The sequence below is a fragment of the Lampris incognitus genome, chromosome 15, assembly GCF_029633865.1.
Source record: "Lampris incognitus isolate fLamInc1 chromosome 15, fLamInc1.hap2, whole genome shotgun sequence".
NCBI classification, from domain to species: Eukaryota; Metazoa; Chordata; class Actinopteri; order Lampriformes; family Lampridae; genus Lampris; species Lampris incognitus.
In genome coordinates this window covers 36181284-36200621 of record NC_079225.1, presented here as the reverse complement: position 1 = coordinate 36200621, position 19338 = coordinate 36181284, and the positions used below count along the sequence as shown (strand labels likewise).

The 19338-nt window shown below is 44.3% G+C and overlaps 1 protein-coding gene across 1 annotated transcript in view; it reads right to left on the bottom strand.

Annotated features, from left to right (window-relative positions):
* man1a1 (mannosidase, alpha, class 1A, member 1) overlaps positions 1 to 19338 on the bottom strand; it is a 248254-nt gene that overhangs the window by 168376 nt on the left and 60540 nt on the right. The window contains exon 2 of the mRNA XM_056294357.1: positions 14824 to 14920. Within this exon, the coding sequence (XP_056150332.1) occupies positions 14824 to 14920 (97 nt within the window). The remainder of the gene's footprint in view (positions 1 to 14823; positions 14921 to 19338) is intronic.

Sequence of the window (19338 nt, the reverse complement as noted above, 5' to 3'; positions counted from 1 at the left end):
AGAAAAGGGTATATCTACACTACCGTTCAAAAGTTTGGGATCACCCAAACAATTTCGTGTTTTCCATGAAAAGTCACACTTATTCACCACCATATGTTGTGAAATGAATAGAAAATAGAGTCAAGACATTGACAAGGTTAGAAATAATGATTTTTATTTGAAATAAGATTTTTTTTACATCAAACTTTGCTTTCGTTAAAGAATCCTCCATTTGCAGCAATTACAGCATTGCAGACCTTTGGCATTCTAGCTGTTAATTTGTTGAGGTAATCTGGAGAAATTGCACCCCACGCTTCCAGAAGCAGCTCCCACAAGTTGGATTGGTTGGATGGGCACTTCTTTGAGCAGATTGAGTTTCTGGAGCATCACATTTGTGGGGTCAATTAAACGCTCAAAATGGCCAGAAAAAGAGAACTTTCATCTGAAACTCGACAGTCTATTCTTGTTCTTAGAAATGAAGGCTATTCCATGCGAGAAATTGCTAAGAAATTGAAGATTTCCTACACCGGTGTGTACTACTCCCTTCAGAGGACAGCACAAACAGGCTCTAACAGGTACTATTTAATTAAGATGCCAGTTGGGGACCTGTGAGGCGTCTGTTTCTCAAACTAGAGACTCTAATGTACTTAACTTCTTGCTCAGTTGTGCAACGCGGCCTCCCACTTCTTTTTCTACTCTGGTTAGAGCCTGTTTGTGCTGTCCTCTGAAGGGAGTAGTACACACCGGTGTAGGAAATCTTCAATTTCTTAGCAATTTCTCGCATGGAATAGCCTTCATTTCTAAGAACAAGAATAGACTGTCGAGTTTCAGATGAAAGTTCTCTTTTTCTGGCCATTTTGAGCGTTTAATTGACCCCACAAATGTGATGCTCCAGAAACTCAATCTGCTCAAAGAAGTGCCCATCCAACCAATCCAACTTGTGGGAGCTGCTTCTGGAAGCGTGGGGTGCAATTTCTCCAGATTACCTCAACAAATTAACAGCTAGAATGCCAAAGGTCTGCAATGCTGTAATTGCTGCAAATGGAGGATTCTTTGACGAAAGCAAAGTTTGATGTAAAAAAAATCTTATTTCAAAGACAAATCATTATTTCTAACCTTGTCAATGTCTTGACTCTATTTTCTATTCATTTCACAACATATGGTGGTGAATAAGTGTGACTTTTCATGGAAAACACAAAATTGTTTGGGTGATCCCAAACTTTTGAACGGTAGTGTATATAAAAATGTGTGTGTGTGTGTGTGTGTGTGTGTGTGTGTGTGTGTGTGTGTGTGTGTGTGTGTGTGTGTGTGTGTATGTATATATGTGTTTGTAGTCTAATGGCAGTTAATGTTACTGATTTTTCTTTCAATATGAACACAATAACAGGCGTTTGGACTTGCATCTCATTTAGAGGGTTATGTTATTACAACCTGTAACACTAGCCACAACTTATTACACTATCAGTTATAACAGTGGCTTTAAAAAGAACAGCTCCAGTCCTCCATTGATTAAATACTGTTTGTTCACATTATGCACCAGCATAAGAAAGCGGTATGCCAAATTTACTCGAGCAGTGAACAGTTTGATTGGCATTCCCCTTGTGGCTTATTTTGCATTAAAATGTCCTTGTAAAAGGTTAGTTCACGCTTAGTTACTCATCATTTATGATACCCATTACTTCATATATACTCAGAAATTAGAGTGTGTCGAGCACCATCCTGTGTATATGCTTTGATGAAGGGCTCTGGTGTCTACATGGCAGCACCAAGCTCAAATCCCATAAAGCCAGAACCAAAACATTAAAGTGAAACACAAACCTATCCATGGCAACTATTCTGAACTCTTAGCATTTTGCTATCAAAGGAAAGTGTATGACAACCTATGCTGGTGTCTGCAACTTAAAACTGTGGATGTGTATGAGATTTAGGAAAACATTGAGGGACATGTCTTGTTTTCACTACCAAGGAACAATCATCATAATCATCAACAGTTGACCCAAGTGTCAGGTGACTGAGTGCAAACTGACTTTACCGCTGCCAATATTCAACACTGGAACCTGTGTCGAGAAGTCCTGTCACAACAAAACAAAGGCTCCATATTTGCATCATCATCAAAATCTTAATCCTTGATTCTGTCAGGAACAACAGACAGATTTGGAAATGATTACCTCCAGCCTGCCCCCCCCCCCCAATTTAAAGGTGGTAGGGTATATAGTCTCAGATTTCAATGTGCCAATGCAATACCACTAAGTCTGTGTGATCTAGGGTTGACCTGACTTTTTTATTTTTGGCTGGACCACAATGGCGGGGCCAGCCCTCCACATGCAGTTGTCCATGAGTGAGTGCCTGAGTGAGTGATGGGGTTTCACCACTGGTCGGACGGCCCAGTTTCAGCTAGTGGCAACCAACGACATCACTAAAGTTACACGATTGTTGGCATCCATGTGGCGTAGCGGTCTATTCCACAGTCTACCAACACGGGGATGGGCGGTTTGAATCCCCGTGTTACTTCCGGCTTGGTCGGGCATCCCTACAGACGCAACTGGCCGTGTCCGTGGGTGGGAAGCCGGATGTGGGTCTGTGTCCTGGTTACTGCACTAGCGCCTTCTCTGGTCAGTTGAGGTGCCTGTTCTAGGAGGAGGGGGGAACTGGGGGGAATAGTGTGATCCTCCCACGCGGTACTTTCCCCTGGTGAAACTCCTCACTGTCAGGTGAAAAGAAGCAGTTGGCGACTCCACATATATTGGAGAAGGCATGTGGTAGTAGTCTGCAGCCCTCCCTGGATCGGCAGAGGGGGCAGATTGGAAGAGTGGGGTAATTGGCCGGATTGAATTGGGGAGAAAAGGGGGGGGGGGGGTAAAAAAAAATCAGCCGACCAATGATGTCACTGGTAAACCGAAAGTAGGAGTTTCCCTATTGGGCCTGAATCAGCGCACCAGTTCACATGCTAATGACCATAATATACTGCTGCTCGTGGATACTACAGAAACACCTCATTGCAAAAAAAAAGAAAAAAAGAAGTCCAATTCACAAACACCAGCGCTAAGCCACACTCAGAGTGAAAATTATTAGCGTCTGCAGCCAGTTGTGTGGTGACTGAAGTGCATTTATAAGGGGTGTCACGCCCAGACTTTCCAGTCTTCATGGCAGCAGTGATTATAGCCAGGTAATTATTTCACATAAAAAATAAACTGCTGCTATTTAGCTGTATAAAAAATCAGGGTTTGAAAACTGCTGTCCAGTACAGCCGCTGTTCATGGAACCAATGTCAAAACAGCCATTTTTTAAATGTAGTCGTGCAAAAACAGCCGCTTTCTAAATGTAGTCGCGGTCCAGCCATATACTAGGTTTTAACCTAGTCTTGTTTCAATTTAATCCATGTGAATCTGCCGCTGTGATTACTTTAACTGTGATTATGTATTCTTTAACAGTTTGTCCCTTTGACCTAGCCAGTGTGAAAAACAAGCGCCACGTAAAAGGCCTACCCCATGACATCATTTACCGAAGCCATATCCATGAAAGGTAAAGTACATTTCCACCTTCATAAATTCTCTGACAAGCGAGGTGGGGGTGACAGCTGCCATGTTTTTCCACCCACTAGGCCGGCATACAGTATATCCTGGAAAGCGCCTAAAGTATAGGAAGACCCTTCACCATTTTTTCCCCCTCCCCTCATTCCATGTCAGTTTTCTATTATTGACCAATTATTATTAGGAAATCTATTCACTTTTCATCAGCATAGCAATGAATCTAGCTGAGAGAAGGAAAGATGCAGGGGGATGGAAAGAAAGGAGGAGAGAGAGAAAACAGAGTCGGAGAAAAGGAGGAAGCGGGGAGAGAGTGAGTAAGAGGAAAGGGCCACAGAGATGGAGCCAGGGATGAAAAGATAAGAGGAAACTGAGACGGACAGGCACAGAAGGCTAGGCTGATCTTGTACTTATTACTCATACAGTCGTTGAATGTTTCCCTCCCAGATTTGCATATTATTAACTCTGGTATGTAATAAGGGGTTTCTCCTCACACATTGCAGAGCATTCATTAAAAACAGGCATATTAGCCAGGCCTACTCCATTACACTTAATGGAAGACATATTAAGTGTCTTCCATTAAGTGCGCCCCCCACTCGACCCCCGGCCCCCCCACCCCCACCAGTAACATCTACAGTCGTCGCCGTTAAATCTCAAAGCTTTCATGAAAAAATTCCATCTTAAAAATTAATGATGTAGCGGCCCCTTTACCTTAATGTCAGCTTACGATTGTATTTGTATGATCCAGCCGATCAAATTTCCAAATGGTCTTTGGACAAACGACGTCTCCGTTGTCTACGATGAAGTCAGATCAAACACTTCCCCTTGCCAAACAGACTGTGGCGACTGTCATTCCCTTTCAAATGTCCGTTCTTTAAAATAAAAACGCTGGGGGTAATTACATCGTTTTATGCAGGTTTTCGTCTCCAGTTGGAGAAAAGACCCATGCTTTTACTTGTCAACTGTCCAAGAAGTTCAGCAACCTTACCGACCTCGCCATTCAAACTGCAGTCCACTTTTCTGCTTTATTGGCATTTGTGCCTTTTAATCTTCAATGCATCTTGGGGGAATTAATAGCTGTGTTTTAGTGTTGTTATACTCCATTTGCGAACCAAAAACCCACGACATAGCTATTTAAGGGACTCTGATGAGCTCCATCAGTCACCTAGACAGCCTAAACCTCGTCTGAAGTAAACAGCAGAGCGATGAAGCCTGACAGCCAAAGTGCCATTTGTTTCAAATGCAACTCATCTTTTGACACGGGGGCTCTGAAGACTGTGGCATGGCTTACCCGTGGAACAAAGTCTTCATCATTTAGTCTTGATTGTCCATTACTACTGGGTAAGATATTTCACCGATACTAAAAAGCACGAGATTTTGGACAGCATCGCCCTGTTTGTCATTTACTACTACTACTACTTTCAGCTGCTCCCGTTAGGGGTCGCCACAGCGGATCATCTTCCTCTGTCACGCCAGCCACCTGCATGTCCTCCCTCATCACATCCATGAACCTCCTCTTTGGCCTTCCTCTTTTCCTCTTCCCTGGCAGCCCCATATTCAGCATTCTTCTCCCAATATACCCAGCATCTCTCCTCCACACATGTCCAAACCATCTCAGTCTCGTCTCTCTTGACAGTCTTCCATTTTTGTAACATATACCGCTATGCTAGGTGTTAAGCAAAACACACAAACAGATTAGATATTAATTTTTTATCATATTATTTTCTGGTTTCTTGCGCTCTTTAAATACGCATTGGTGCACTATTTAGTCAAGTCCGCAAAAAGTAGACAATCCCTCAGATATTGATACATGTAATTTAATCTTTTATGGAATACCAGGGATTTTCTTCTCCTCCAGGTCCTCACCTTTGAGAAGTCTCTTTTGAATGATGTATATCAAAGACGGGTTTAGATCTCGATCAGCAAAAGTTATGTTCAAATTTCATGTAGAAATCAACAGTGTAGACCAGGGGTTCTCAATCAGGTCCTCGGGTCTTACCAGTAGTGCTGGTTTTCTGTTCTGCCTGGTCATTAATTACATTTACCTGTGGATACAGGTCTACAACCTCCCGGATCCCGTTCGTACCACTGTACATTTGCATGTTAATCATCTTCGAAAATCTGTCTAAAGCATTTTTTGGCCCTGTAATAAGACTACAGTTAAAACATTTTTTTTTTGTATGAGGGTCCACCATTCATGACTGTCGTGGAGAAAACCCAACAGTTTGAGGGTAAAATATTAGGCATGCCTGAGTGTTGCTGGGTACTGATGACAAATGGCTTGGCAGTACATGTTGCCTAAGAGAGGGAGGGGATTGATTGCCCTCTCCGCTAAACCTAAGACTTTTCCGAATGGCTAGACAAAACACTGTCAGAATGCCAAAGTTAGGGGGAAATTTCATAGACAGAACTATCCACTGGGTGGGCGGGTGGGGTGGGAGTGGGGGGGTAATTTGTCTGCCTTCTGATGAAATGTTTGAATTAGTAAAAGCATGCATGCATGTCGGTATTGAATGACTTGGTCCATCAGTGGTCCATCAATACACAAGTGTCTCATTTTTTTCTCCTGCCTCTCTCACTTACACACTCATGTTGGCAGCAGACGCGACTCATTAGAACCTAGCAAATGTTACATGAGAATTTAACTAGGTTAGGGGTGTGTGTGTTTGTAAAGGGGGCTGGGGTCTTAACAAATCAGAAATCCAATTCAACGTTTTATTAATCGAGTCAAACAGAATACACTGGAAGACTCATGCAGCGGCACATGTACCCCCCCCCCCCCCGCAAAACAACACGGGCGTGTGCGAGGGCTGATGAATTGAAACTCAGCTCAACGGGCCTCGGCACACTGGAAGCAATTATTGATACAAATCATTTGAGCTCTTAATTCGACTCACTGTAGGCAGCAGGTCTGGACTCTTTTTTCCTTATTTCAGATCCCCATTAATCACTGCCTCAGCAGCCACTACTCTTCCTGGGGTCTAACTGTACAACAGTTAATTTAAACGTCAACAAGCAAAAACAGAACATATATCAATATAGTAGCAATAACAAGAAACAGCACACAAAACTAAACTTATCAAACAGCTTCGAGCACTACACGAAATTATATATACCCATCATACCCAATTAGATAAAAACTAAAACATTTACCGTAAATGAGAAAAAAAAAGATTAATTAAAATAATTAAAATAAGGCAGCCACAACTCAAAACAGAATACAGTAAACAGACATAAAAAATAGACCTAATCTAAAGCAATCTCTTTCTACATTACATAGTCTCTCAGCCGCTTCTTGAATCCAACTCTGCTGGTAACTGAAACCAAATGTTGCGGAAGTCCGTTCCAGTAGGTAATTGCCCTGTACATTACAGTCTTTCTTAAGGCATCAGTTCTGGGTTTAGGCAAGGTGAAATGACCCCTCCCGGCATGTCTAGTGGCATAGTCATGACCATCACTAGTAAGCAACAGCTGAGAGGGGAGGCAAACAGGTTTGCGTAGCATATAAATGTTTTTCATAAATAGTATCAGGCTACAAGCTAGACTGTCATTGACTCTCATCCACAACAATGCTTTATGCATTTTTCAACACTTTTTCTAATTGAGCAATGCAGAGCGAGTCTCGCAGCTCTATTTTGGGTAAGCTGGATTTTTATTTAGCTCTTGTTTAGATGCATTTGACCAGATTGCTGGGCAGTAGTCAAGATGTGACAAGACTAGGGATTGTATGACTTGCTTAATAGTTGTGTTAGTTAGAAAGTAGGCACTCCTTCTAATGATTGAAATACTTCTGCTCATTTTTGTTACAATATTATTAATGTGGATAGCCCAAGAGAGTGTTTCATCTATTGCAACACCCAGCAATCTGGCCTCCTTAACTTGTTCCATATCAGCACATTGCAAAGAAATACACAGTCTGTGTTCCTTTCTTTGAGCATGCTTTGAGCAAATAACAAGACGTTTTGTTTTGAATATATTCAGTTTCAGCTTATTTTCAGTGACCCAATTAGAAATCTGCATTAACACATCTTGAAGTAGACTGCTGAAGTCTATGGCATTCTTTACGGAAGCATATATTGTAGTGCCATCTGCATAAATTGCCATGCGAGCATTTTTAAAATATGTGGCATATCGTTTACAAATATTGAGTATAGTAGAGGTCCAAGACAACTTCCTTGAGGAACGCCGCATTGTAGTGTCTTAATACTTGACAAAGTTCCATTAAACATGACACATTGTTGTCTGTTGAATAGGTAGCTTTCATCCAGTCAATAGCTGAGAGTTTGAAGCCATAAGCTGCTAGCTTTAAAAGTAGCAGTTCATGGTCAATGATATCAAAAGCTGGGCTAAAATCCAACAGCACTGATCCAACTAATAACTTACTGTCAATTTGTTTTAGCCAATCATCTGTCAATTGTGTAAGAGCTGTGCATGTTGAATAGCCAATTTATAAGCACGTTGAAGGTCAGAACTGATGCCATTAATAGAGAAGTAATTTTGAATTTGCTAAATACAATTGTTTCCATAAGTTGACTCAATACAGGTAAAAAACTGATTGGCCTACTGTTTGGTCTTGTGAATGATTGTTTTCTACTTTTTGGTAGAGGAGTGATCTTAGCTACCTTCCATACTTGAGGAAACATTCCTTCATTAAAACTCAAATTGAAGGTATGACATAAAGGACTAGCCACAATTCCAGCTGGCAGCTTTAAGAGTCTACTGTCTAGATTGTCATGACCACAGGGTTTGTTGCATTTTAATTCAGACAATAGGTTTTCAATTTCCAAGCTATTTAGTGACCAAAAATTCAAATTCACATTCTTTGTCCTGCATGTGTTTTGTATTTTTTTTATAATTGAATCAGATAATTTACCATTTACAGGCAGAATGTTATTTCTTTTACTATTTACTTTACTTATGAAATACTCGTTGAAATAATTTGCAATTTTTAGGGGCTTGGCAACAAAGCCATCACCTGATTCAATAAATGATGGCATTTTGCCCATTTTATTTTTACCCATGATTTGATTGAGAGTACTCCAAAGTTTTTTAACATCATATTTAATTGCTTCAATTCTTGATTGGTAGTATAGTTGGTAGTATAGTTATTTGTGAGTTATTAAAAGCACAGCAAATATTTGGTTAATCTCTAAATAAATGGCATTACTTCAAACTTTGCCTCGGGGCTGTTAAAATTCTTCTACTAACAGACAGTAATAAATTATCTGCAACTGAAAAACATTGTTTGCAGGCTGTTAATTGTATGGGTCTGAAGAATATGAGGCTATAAAAAAAAAAACTATCTATTGGCCAAAAACAATGCAATCAGTCCATCCCTGACAACATGCAGTAATTTCAGGTATTTTGACAATGTTGGGGTTTTATTAATTAGCTAGATGAATTTAAATGGCACTGACCAATGACAATAATTAACCATGTCAGCAGTGATGTCAGGGCTTGGATTCATTCGCTAATGCGGAATACCCAACCAAAATAGTTACGCATAAAAATTCCTCATCCTGTTTCATACACGTCTATTTGTTTAGGCCCAAGTCATAAACCGTGAACATAAACCAGCTAAAAATACAGTTATGGAGCAGTTTTGCAACTTCAATTCTATGATTTTACTCTACAAAGACAGACCATAAATGGGAGAGACTTGACATAGTATAAAAATAATTAAAATTTACCGTTTAGTTGTAGGGGCAAACCTAAACCAGGTCTTTTTTCTTTAAGAATTTCATTTACTCAGTTTTTGGTGATAGATTGAGGCATCATTTTCCATGGGAATATAAAGTAGCCACCTTGGGAGGCAAGACAGCATGTCCAACAGGTTGGGAACTGGCAGATGTTATAAATAAATACTACTACTACTACTACTTTCGGCTGCTCCCGTTAGGGGTCACCACAGTGGATCATCCGTTTCCATTTCTTCCTGTCCTCTGCATCTTCCTCTGTCACGCCAGCCACCTTCATGTCCTCCCTCACCACATCCATAAACCTCCTCTTTGGCCTTCCTCTTTTCCTCTTCCCTGGCAGCTCCATATTCAGCATCCTTCTCCCAATATCCCAAGCATCTCTCCTCCACACATCCAAACCACCTCAATCTTGCCTCTCTTGCTTTTGTCTCCAAACTGTCCAACCTGAGCTGTCCCTCTAATATACTCGTTCCTAATCCTGTCCTTCTTCGTCACTCCCAATAAAAGTCTTAGTTATCAATAAATTATAAATAAATACACACTCTTGATTCTCACTGCATTTGCTTCAGCAAATTTAGCACATAGCTAATTACAAGAAGGCTACCTCATTAACTTACCGTGGAGAGTACATTTCAAACTCGACCTCTCTGGTCAAAAGTGCCAGCGCTACCGCCTCAAAAACACCCAACATGCAGAAACACTGAGGTCTGAACCGTGCCTTAGTGCATGATGGTGGCAGAAATATGAGAAAGACTTATTAGACGACAGTTAATTTACCTGGGCAATCTGCCCGAATCTAATCAATATGAGGGAAACAAGTTCAAACTGTGTTCCCTGGTGGTATCAGCTCATTCTAGAGCTGTCAAAGAGGGAGTTTAGATTGGACCTGGCCCTCCCCTCTTCCACCCCCGTCCACCGTGTCCAGACTGCAATGAGCAAGCCCTTTTTTACCAATTTACTGAGCCTGCCGGCATACACTGCCTTGATGTAGTCTTCACAGTGCACAACAGAAATAATAATAATAAAAAAAAACTGCAATGGGCATTAGGGCGGTTATAGAAGACAAAAGAGTAGCTGAGCAACAGACTTCTCGGTCTCCGCTCACCAAGTGCATCCATGTTCTCAAGACAGTCCAATTTGTTGTTGAAATGAACGCGGAGGACTGTACCACCTGTACGTCTTATCTGGACGGTAACGTGTGTCAGTAGCGAGCTCCAGATGGTTCACCTGAAGTGTAAAAATTATGACATTTTTGGGGCGTCCGGGTAGCGTAGCGGTCTATTCCATTGCCTAACAACACGGGATCGCCGGGTCGAATCCCTGTGTTACCTCCGACTTGGTCGGGCGTCCCTACAGACACAACTGGCCATGTCTGCGGGTGGGAAGTCGCTGCACTAGCGCCTCCTCTGGTCGGTCGGGCGCTCCCCGGATCGGCGGGCGGGCGGGCGGGCGGGCGGGGCGCGACCAGGACGGCTGGGGGTAATTGGCCAGATACAATTGGGGAGACAAAGGGGGAAAATTGAAAAAAAAAATTATGACATTTTTAATGGTCATCAGAAAAAAGGTTTATTTGTGAATCTTAACTGACAAAAATTAATCCAATGGGGCGTCCGGGTGGCGTGGCGGTCTATTCCGTTGCCTATCAACACGGGGCTCATCGGTTCGAATAACCGTGTTACCTCCGGCTTGGTCAGGCGTCCCTACAGACACAATTGACCATGTCTGCAGGTGGGAAGCCGGATGTGGGTATGTGTCCCTGGTCGCTGCACTAGCACCTCCTCTGGTCGGTCGGGGTGCCTGTTCGGGGCGGAGGGGGAACTGGGGGGAATAGCTTGATCCTCTCATGCACTACGTCCCCCTGGTGAAACTGCTCACTGTCAGGCGAAAAGAAGCAGCTGGCGACTCCACATGTATTGGAGGAGGCATGTGGCAGTCTGCAGCCCTCCCTGGATCGGCAGCAGTGGGGGTGCAGCAGTGACTGGGACGGCTCGGAAGAGTGGGGTAATTGGCCAGATACAATTGGGGAGTTAGCTTGACAATTCTTTTGAAAGGAATACCATCCATGCGGTACTGATTTTTGAGCATGCTCACTGGTCTATGTGCAAAACAGGCCCCCCCCCAACTTTATTGTCACCCAACAACTGGTAAACACACCTGAACAGGTCAATGGTGGTAACAAGGACGCTACCTACGAAACCTGACAGTCAATTCTTTTGTAGTCATTAGATTATGGATACAAAACTATTGTTAAACTTCGGGATTTATGAAATAGATGATTAATTTATTTCGACTGGATTGCAACAGACTGCTTTAAACTCAGACGGTCCTGTCTGGTTTAAGCTGACGCAAGTTAACACAAGTAAACTGGCAACACACTGGTTTACACAGTAATTGAGGCAATTATCGGCTTTCTCGCATTGTCAGTGGAAGAAATTTAACGTTTTGTGACAAGCACTTAAAACTATTTTGGCTTTGCCCGATTTGTAAAAACAAAACAGACCCGTGCAGCATTTCTGCTTCTTTTTCACTGTGCTTGTATCACATAATATGGCTCTTTGCCAGTTATACCCAATCTTGTCTCCCTCTCCTCCCCCAGAATACACTCAACTTTCTTGCTTCTAACACACCAGTAAAGATCTTCTGTCGCTGCCTCAAAACTTTATCTATGTGAGCCTCCGCCTTGAGCTCGGTGTCTACAGCGGCACCCTGCTGCCAGATAACAGAGTCTCGCTTTTAATCTAGCAAACTCAGCCAAGAGCTGGAAATTAAACATGATGATATTACATAGGGGGAGGCAAACACAGGCTCTGGGTGTGCGTCCATGCGTGCAAGAGAGACAGAGAGAGAGAGAGGGAGACAGAGAGAGAGAGAGAGAGAGAGAGAGAGCGAGAGAGAGAGAGAGAGCGAGAGAGAGAGAGAGAGAGAGAGAGAGAGAGAAAATGAATGGTTGGGACAGAAAGGGGAGCAGACAACACGGGGATCACCGGTTTGAATCCCCATGTTACCTCCAGCTTGGTCTGGTGTCCCTACAGCCACAATTGACCATGTCTGCAGGTGGGAAGCCGGATGTGGGTATGTGTCCCGGTCGTTACACTAGCGCCTCCTCTGGTCAGTCAGGGTGCCTGCTAGACGGAGAGGGGGACCTGGGAGGAATAGCGCAATCCTTCCATGCGTTACGTCCCCCTGGTGAAATTCCTCACTGTCAGGTGAAAAGAAGCGGCTGGCGACTCCATATGTATCAGAGGAGGCATGTGGTAGTCTGCAGCCCTCCCCGGATTGGCAGAAGGGGTGGAGCAGCGACCAGGATGGCTTGGAAGAGTGGGGTAATTGGCCAAGAACAATTGGGGAGAAAAATGGGGGGAAAGCCAAAGAAAAAAAGAAAAAGAAACAAGAAAGGGAAGTGGGGCATGTTGGTGTGTGTGCAGATGATACTGGGATATAAGGCAGGAAAAAAAAATAATTCATCCGTCCATCCATTCATTATCCAAACCACTTATCCTGCTCTCAGGGTCGCGGGGATGCTGCAGCCTATCCCTGCAGTTATTGGGCGGCAGGCGGGGAGACACCCTGGACAGGTCGCCAGGCCATCACAGGGCCAACACACACACCTAGGAACAATTTAGTATGGCTGATTCACCTGACCTGCATGTCTTTGGACTGTGGGAGGAAACCGGAGGCCCCGGAGGAAACCCACGCAGACACGGGGAGAACATGCAAACTCCACACAGAGGACGACCCCCCAAGGTTGGACTACCCCGGGGCTTGAACCCAGGACCTTCTTGCTATGAGGCGACCGCGCTAACCACTGAGCTACCGTGCCAAAAAAATACAATTTTTTTTATTATATAAAAAAAAAGAATTAAAAAAAGAAATATATATATATATTTTACTCCTAATTTTTTGAGCATTTTTATCAACAACATTGATGGTTTCCGGAAAAAACCCTGATATATATATATATAAAATGGTATACCACCAGTCAAATGAAAACAGCGATAAAGATAAAGTGGGTAATTATAGTGTGGTTAGTAACATCTTATATCTTAACTAAACCTTTGTGTATTCCATCAGCATGCCTAAACCTCAGAAAAGGATTTGTATGACAAAACCACATGTTTTAAAGAGAGAGGTAGGGGAGAGAGAAAGAGCCAACAGTGAAAAAAAAATATTGACATGAGAGAGGAAAATAATGATAGTCCTAACCTAAAATGAAAGAAAGAGAGGAAAAAAGAGAACGAAAGAAAAAGCGTTAATGGCACACATTTCCTAGTCAGGTCTGAAAGTGACACCAGCGGACGGCGACTAGAACAGAGCTCATTTAAAAAGAAGACATTCTGACATGGCGGTTCTGAAAGTCACGCTACACGTGTTAAATAATCATTTTCTAAGCAATTCAATATTGTTCCCTGTCTTCTTTTTTTCTCTTTTTTAAATTAAGCAGCCGTGTCTACACGGCAATGTGCCTGCAGGCAGTCTGAAGAGTGCAACACATGCAGCTCTCGACTAACAACTAGCGAGTACCCCGACACTGAGGTTCTAACAACTAGCGAGTACCCCGACACCGAGGTTCTAACAACTAGCGAGTACCCCGACACCGGGGCTCCCGGTTCAAGCCTCCGCCTTGGTCCCCATCACAGGGAGCACGGCTATTAGTGTTCCTGGGTGGGAAGCCGGTAATTTGTCCCGCCATTACAATTAATGACTCCAACAGGTGGCGAGGCCCCTGTGCAGCTGCCAGCGGCGCACCACCGCAGGGGCTGTGCGACGAACGGCATGAACTAATGATAGTGAAGATTGGAACTAAGAGATGGGGAGGAGGAAGAAGAACAAAAAGGGAGATTGCCATAAATTCCAAAAGTTCTGCTTGGTAAAGGTCAGGAGGTTTGTCACAGAGCTCCTCTTCATTAACGCCTGCAAAAAAAACAATATTTTGCTGGTGCCACGGACTGAAATATGCAAACATCCGGTTCAAAAAGTTATTCTCGGGTGAAACTGTGAAGGGGAACATGAAATTCCACTCGGGCAGTATTATGTCTAGGGCTTTTTCTCTCTCTGCCCCTGCGAGGGCTGCACAATTGATGGCAAAGATGAAACCCAAAACCGAAAAAAAAAAGTGTGACACACAAATGCATTCGCGGGAGGAAAGGTGTTGGAGACGGCGTCTAAACAAGATATCCTGGGACTGTAGGAAGTCCCCCGGTCTACAAGTCACATGCAATATATCCACCATAATCAGACTGTAAAAATCATTTACATTTCAATTTCAATTCCATCTCCACAATGCTCCCAACTCCATCACCCGATGCTGAAGCAGATGCAGCAACCGGAAATGGACGCTATCGTTGTCCCGGTGATAACAAAACAGTCGGCGAGAAAGATTTTTTTTCTGTATACCTGTTCTCTCCCATCCACATACTGTACTTCACCCCCCCCCCCAGCTTCTTAGAGTTATAGAGTAGTAATGGTTACAGGTGATGACCAATTTCCCTGCTAATCTAAAGGCCAAGGTCGCTGGTGGCGGGGACCACAGATCAATTATTCCCCAGCGTGTGTGTGTGTGTGCCCGCGCAAACGGGGGGTGGCATTTGTACAAGTGTGTGTTTGTGTCCGGCACTCACCAAAAAGATTGCTGGAGTGGCCTTGCTTGGAGACGGGCCTGAGCTCATTGGAACCCCAGGCGTGCCGCTTGTAGCTGTCCCATGCGTGCTTCATCATCTGGCAGGAAGGAGAGGGGAAGGGAGAACAAATGAGAGTTTAACACACAATCCACTCTGGCTCTGTGACTTCCCTGTTTGGAGAGGGGGATTCTTAATGTCCTGACAAAGACTGCCTATCTGGTGAAATGTTGAAAACTAATAAAGACTGATTCCGTATCAGTTTAAGCAGCACGAGGCCATTCTCGGGGCATTATTGACAGGAAAACAGCAACGGCACATGACCCTCATCCTGTCTTGGTACTACAGTTGTATGCGTCAATGTTTACTGTCACATGATACGAACCCATTACTCATCGTCAAATATTTCTTGGAGGGGCGGAAAGGCCTCGAAACAACCACTTAGAATGAATGCATGTTTCAGAAATGCTCAGCGTGACAGTGGACAACGCAAGTAGAAATGGTGGTCCAGCGTGGCTGCCATTCATAAACTGAAACAAATAAATATTGCCTCAGTTGAACATAATTTGTGCTGGGGCAATGGGGAGTGTAGCGGCCTATTCCATTGCCTACCAACACGGGGATCGCCAGTTCGATCCCTGTGTTGCCTCTGGCTTGGTCGGGCGCCCCTGCAGACACAATTGGCCGTGTCTGCGGGTGGGAAGCCGGATGTGGGTATGCGTCCTGGTCGCTGTACTAGCGCCTCGTCTGGTCAGTCGGGGTGCCTGTTTGGGGGGGGGGGGGACTGGGGGGAATAGCGTGATCCTCCCACATGCTACATCCCCCTGGTGAAACTCCTCACTGTCAGGTGAAAAGAAGGGGCTGGCGACTCCACGTGTATCGGAGGAAGCATGTGGTAGTCTGCAGCCCTCCCCGGATTGGCAGAGGGGGGGTGGAGCAGCGACCGGGACGGCTTGGAAGAGGGGGGTAACTGGTCAGGTGCAATTGGGGTGAAAAAAAAGGACATAATTTGTGCTGCATTTTGAATTTGCTTTCTTTGGCAGCCAATCCGCATTGACTATTTTGGTTGACTGTGTTTGTGAAGAGGGAAGTTGGGCCTGTGCAGAGAAAGTCTGGTGAAAGCGGCAAAATACAAATGGCCATGGCAAAAGTTATGAGTGGAAAGTATGTGAGGACGGACTGGTGGCCAAAACCGATCCAACATTTTCATGCAAAAGAAAATTTATGATAAAACGTTTTTTCCACCGTCGTCTATTGCAAGTTAGTATTACGATTAGTAGTTTCACCCACTCCTCTCTGGGTCTGGATCCCACCACTACTTTCTCTCATTGCCCATAAACACAGACTATTAATCCACAGGTACACACACACACACACACACACACACACACACACACTCACGAAGTCAATGGAGTAATAGTGGCGACAGAAGCGTAATAGAGATTAGCGGCGATAAGCCTTTTCTTCTCAGTGAACAACACAGATGGAAGAGGGGATAAGCTGAGAGATAGGGGAAGGAGGAGGAGAGGAAAAATGATGAGGTAGAAAATGTAAGCTTGGTAATGGGGGACAGCTCCGTAACAGGAGTTCAGGAGTGGGAGTAAACCTTTGTGGGAGTCTGCTTGCCCAAGCCTGTGTGCCAGCGGCTTACTACTGTTATTTCTGCACCATCGCACACCAGGCTGCAGACACCAGCAAGTGATACGGAGGAACCATGCAACACCAGTAGCAAGAGAGGTTTTGTTGAGCCGAAAACATGTTGATATGGGCCTGGCATGGCAGAACTGACTGCCTCCATGATGAGTTAAACAACAAGAGTCATCACACAGAGTGATAAAACTCCTGCCTTTCTTAATAGATGGACACCACCATCACTGCCCTCTCCATCTAAACCCCTTTATATCATTTATACATGGACACCTCCATCACTGCCCTCTACATCTACACCCCTTTATATTCTTTATACATGGACACCTCCATCACTGCCCTCTACATTTACGCCCCTTTATATCATTTATACATGGACACCTCCATCACTGTCCTCTACATCTACACCCCTTTATAGCCTTTATACGTGAACACCCCTATCACTGTCTTCTACATCTACACCCCTTTATATCCTTTATGCATGGACACCACCATCACTGTCCTCCATCCTTACACCTCTTTATATCATTTATACATGGACACCTCCATCACTGTCCTCTACATCTACACCCCTTTATAGCCTTTATACGTGAACACCCCTATCACCGTCTTCTACATCTACACCCTTTTATATCCTTTATGCATGGACACCACCATCACTGTCCTCCATCCTTACACCTCTTTATATCCTTTATACATGGACACCTCCATCACTGCCCTCCATCCTTACACCTCTTTATATCCTTTATACATGGACACAACCATCACTGTCCTCTACATCTACACCCCATTATATCCTTTATACATGGACACCCCCCCATCACTGTCCTCCACCCCTACACCCCTTTGATAACTTTTTCAAAATGTGAGTGGGTGGAGACTGGTTAAAAACAAGTGCTGACTTCATCTTTAAGACTGTGATACAAGTACGCAGTGTGCAAATAATGTTTCGTTTGCTGAATGCTGACTTGTCTTTTTATTTCCTCCTGACAACTCACTGGGGCAAGGGAAACGAAAACTTCAATAACTGCAGGTAACAGCAGCAGCTGCTAAGGAGGAAGAGAACATGAACTTGTACACCCCCTCTAAAGGCGAAAGGAGGTAATACCATTATCAATTCAAATTAACCAACGCCGGTCTCAAAGTGGCTGCCAGCGTAGGAGCCCCAAAACCCGTTAGCCGCGGTACATTCTGGACCTTTGCACGTCCAGCACGTTCCTCCAGACGTGCCCTGAACACAGAGCCGAAGCACTTACGAGACATGAAAAAACTAGAGCCGTCCATCTGCCCCCCACCCGTCTCTAATGAGGCGCACATTTTCAGACTGCAGAGACCTGTCTCTTCTCTTTCACTTGTTTCACTGAGTTCCTCTACTCCCTCATTCCCTCCATCTGCTCTCCTCCACACCTCATCTCTCTTTGTTCGGCTGCCTCCTTTGTTAGCCTTTTTTTTCTTTTTTTACATACCCTTCTCCCCCCTCCACCCGCAAGTGAGGGAGGGAGCGCGAACGAGCGCAGAGATTCTGGTCAGCACAATAGAAGGTAATAATTATGTGCTCTAATGTATTCTTACGTCGAAAGACAGACGGGGGCTCTCCCGCCCCCTACAGGTCCAACAATACACACACAAGACTGGCGGAAGTTCAGAATTACGCTCCCTCCCTACTGCGTGTGTGTGTGTGTGTGTGTGAGTGAGTGAGTGAGTGAGTGAGTGAGTGACGTCCTGTCGGGCATGGATGGGAAAAAAATCATCTTTACCACAGCATGGATCCCATAGGTCAATGTAAAATGTCTTCAAAGCTACACACACACACACACACACACACACACACACACACACACACACACACACACACACACACAACCTGATTATAGTGACTCCCACACCAGGGAGCAGAAGCACAGTGGGGAGAACAATGAATAGAGACGAGTGTAAACCGGAGACAGACGTGTAGGTGATGGGAAAGGGTGAAAGAGTGCAGGAACGAGAGTGAAAGAGTAGTGAAAGAGAGAGAACACCGGCTCGATAGGGTTCGATAACACGCACAAAAAAAGCTTCCTTTTACGAAGCGAAAATATTTTGAAAAGAATAAATTCAGGCAGTTCTTGACATGCAAACATGAGAGAGTTTCTTCAAGATGCAACAGACCGACAGTGGGAGTGTCTGGAAAGTAGTGAAACGCCAACTTTTAGCCTCCTTATATGAGTTTATGTATAAGAAGAGTGTGGGTATTTGAGGATGAGGACATTTTGGAGAAAGACAAGGCAGGGCTAGTGCCGGCCGATATGAAAAACATCACATTAATCATAACAAAATGTCCATTATATTGATCAGAATATGCAAAAATATCACATTTAAGAATCCAAGTGAGGCTCATTGCATCTAAACGTGATGCAGAGTATGACATCAACTGTTCAAAAATACTCCCTCAAATATCTCACGCATCAGCTTGTGGGACATTTTAGGTAACAGTTTGTTGTCATAGCGGCACGGTGGTGCAGTGGTTAGTGCGGTCGCCTCACAGCAGGATGGGTCCTGGGTTCGAGTCCCGGGGTCATCCCAAACTTTATGTGGCATTTGCATGTTCTCCCTGTGTCTGTGTGGGTTTCTTCCGGGCGCTCCGGTTTCCCCCCACAGTCCAAGGACATGCAGGTCAGGTGAATCGGCCGTACTACATTGCCCATAGGTATGAATGTGTGTGTGTGGGCCCTGTGATGGCCTGGCAGCCTGTCCAGGGTGTCTCCCCGCCTGCCGCCCAATGACTGCTGGGATAGGCTCCAGCATCCCCGAGAGCAGGATAAGCGGTTCGGATAACGGATGGATGGATGGATGGAGATGGTTGCCGTTGTCAATTCAGAAAACAAAATTTCA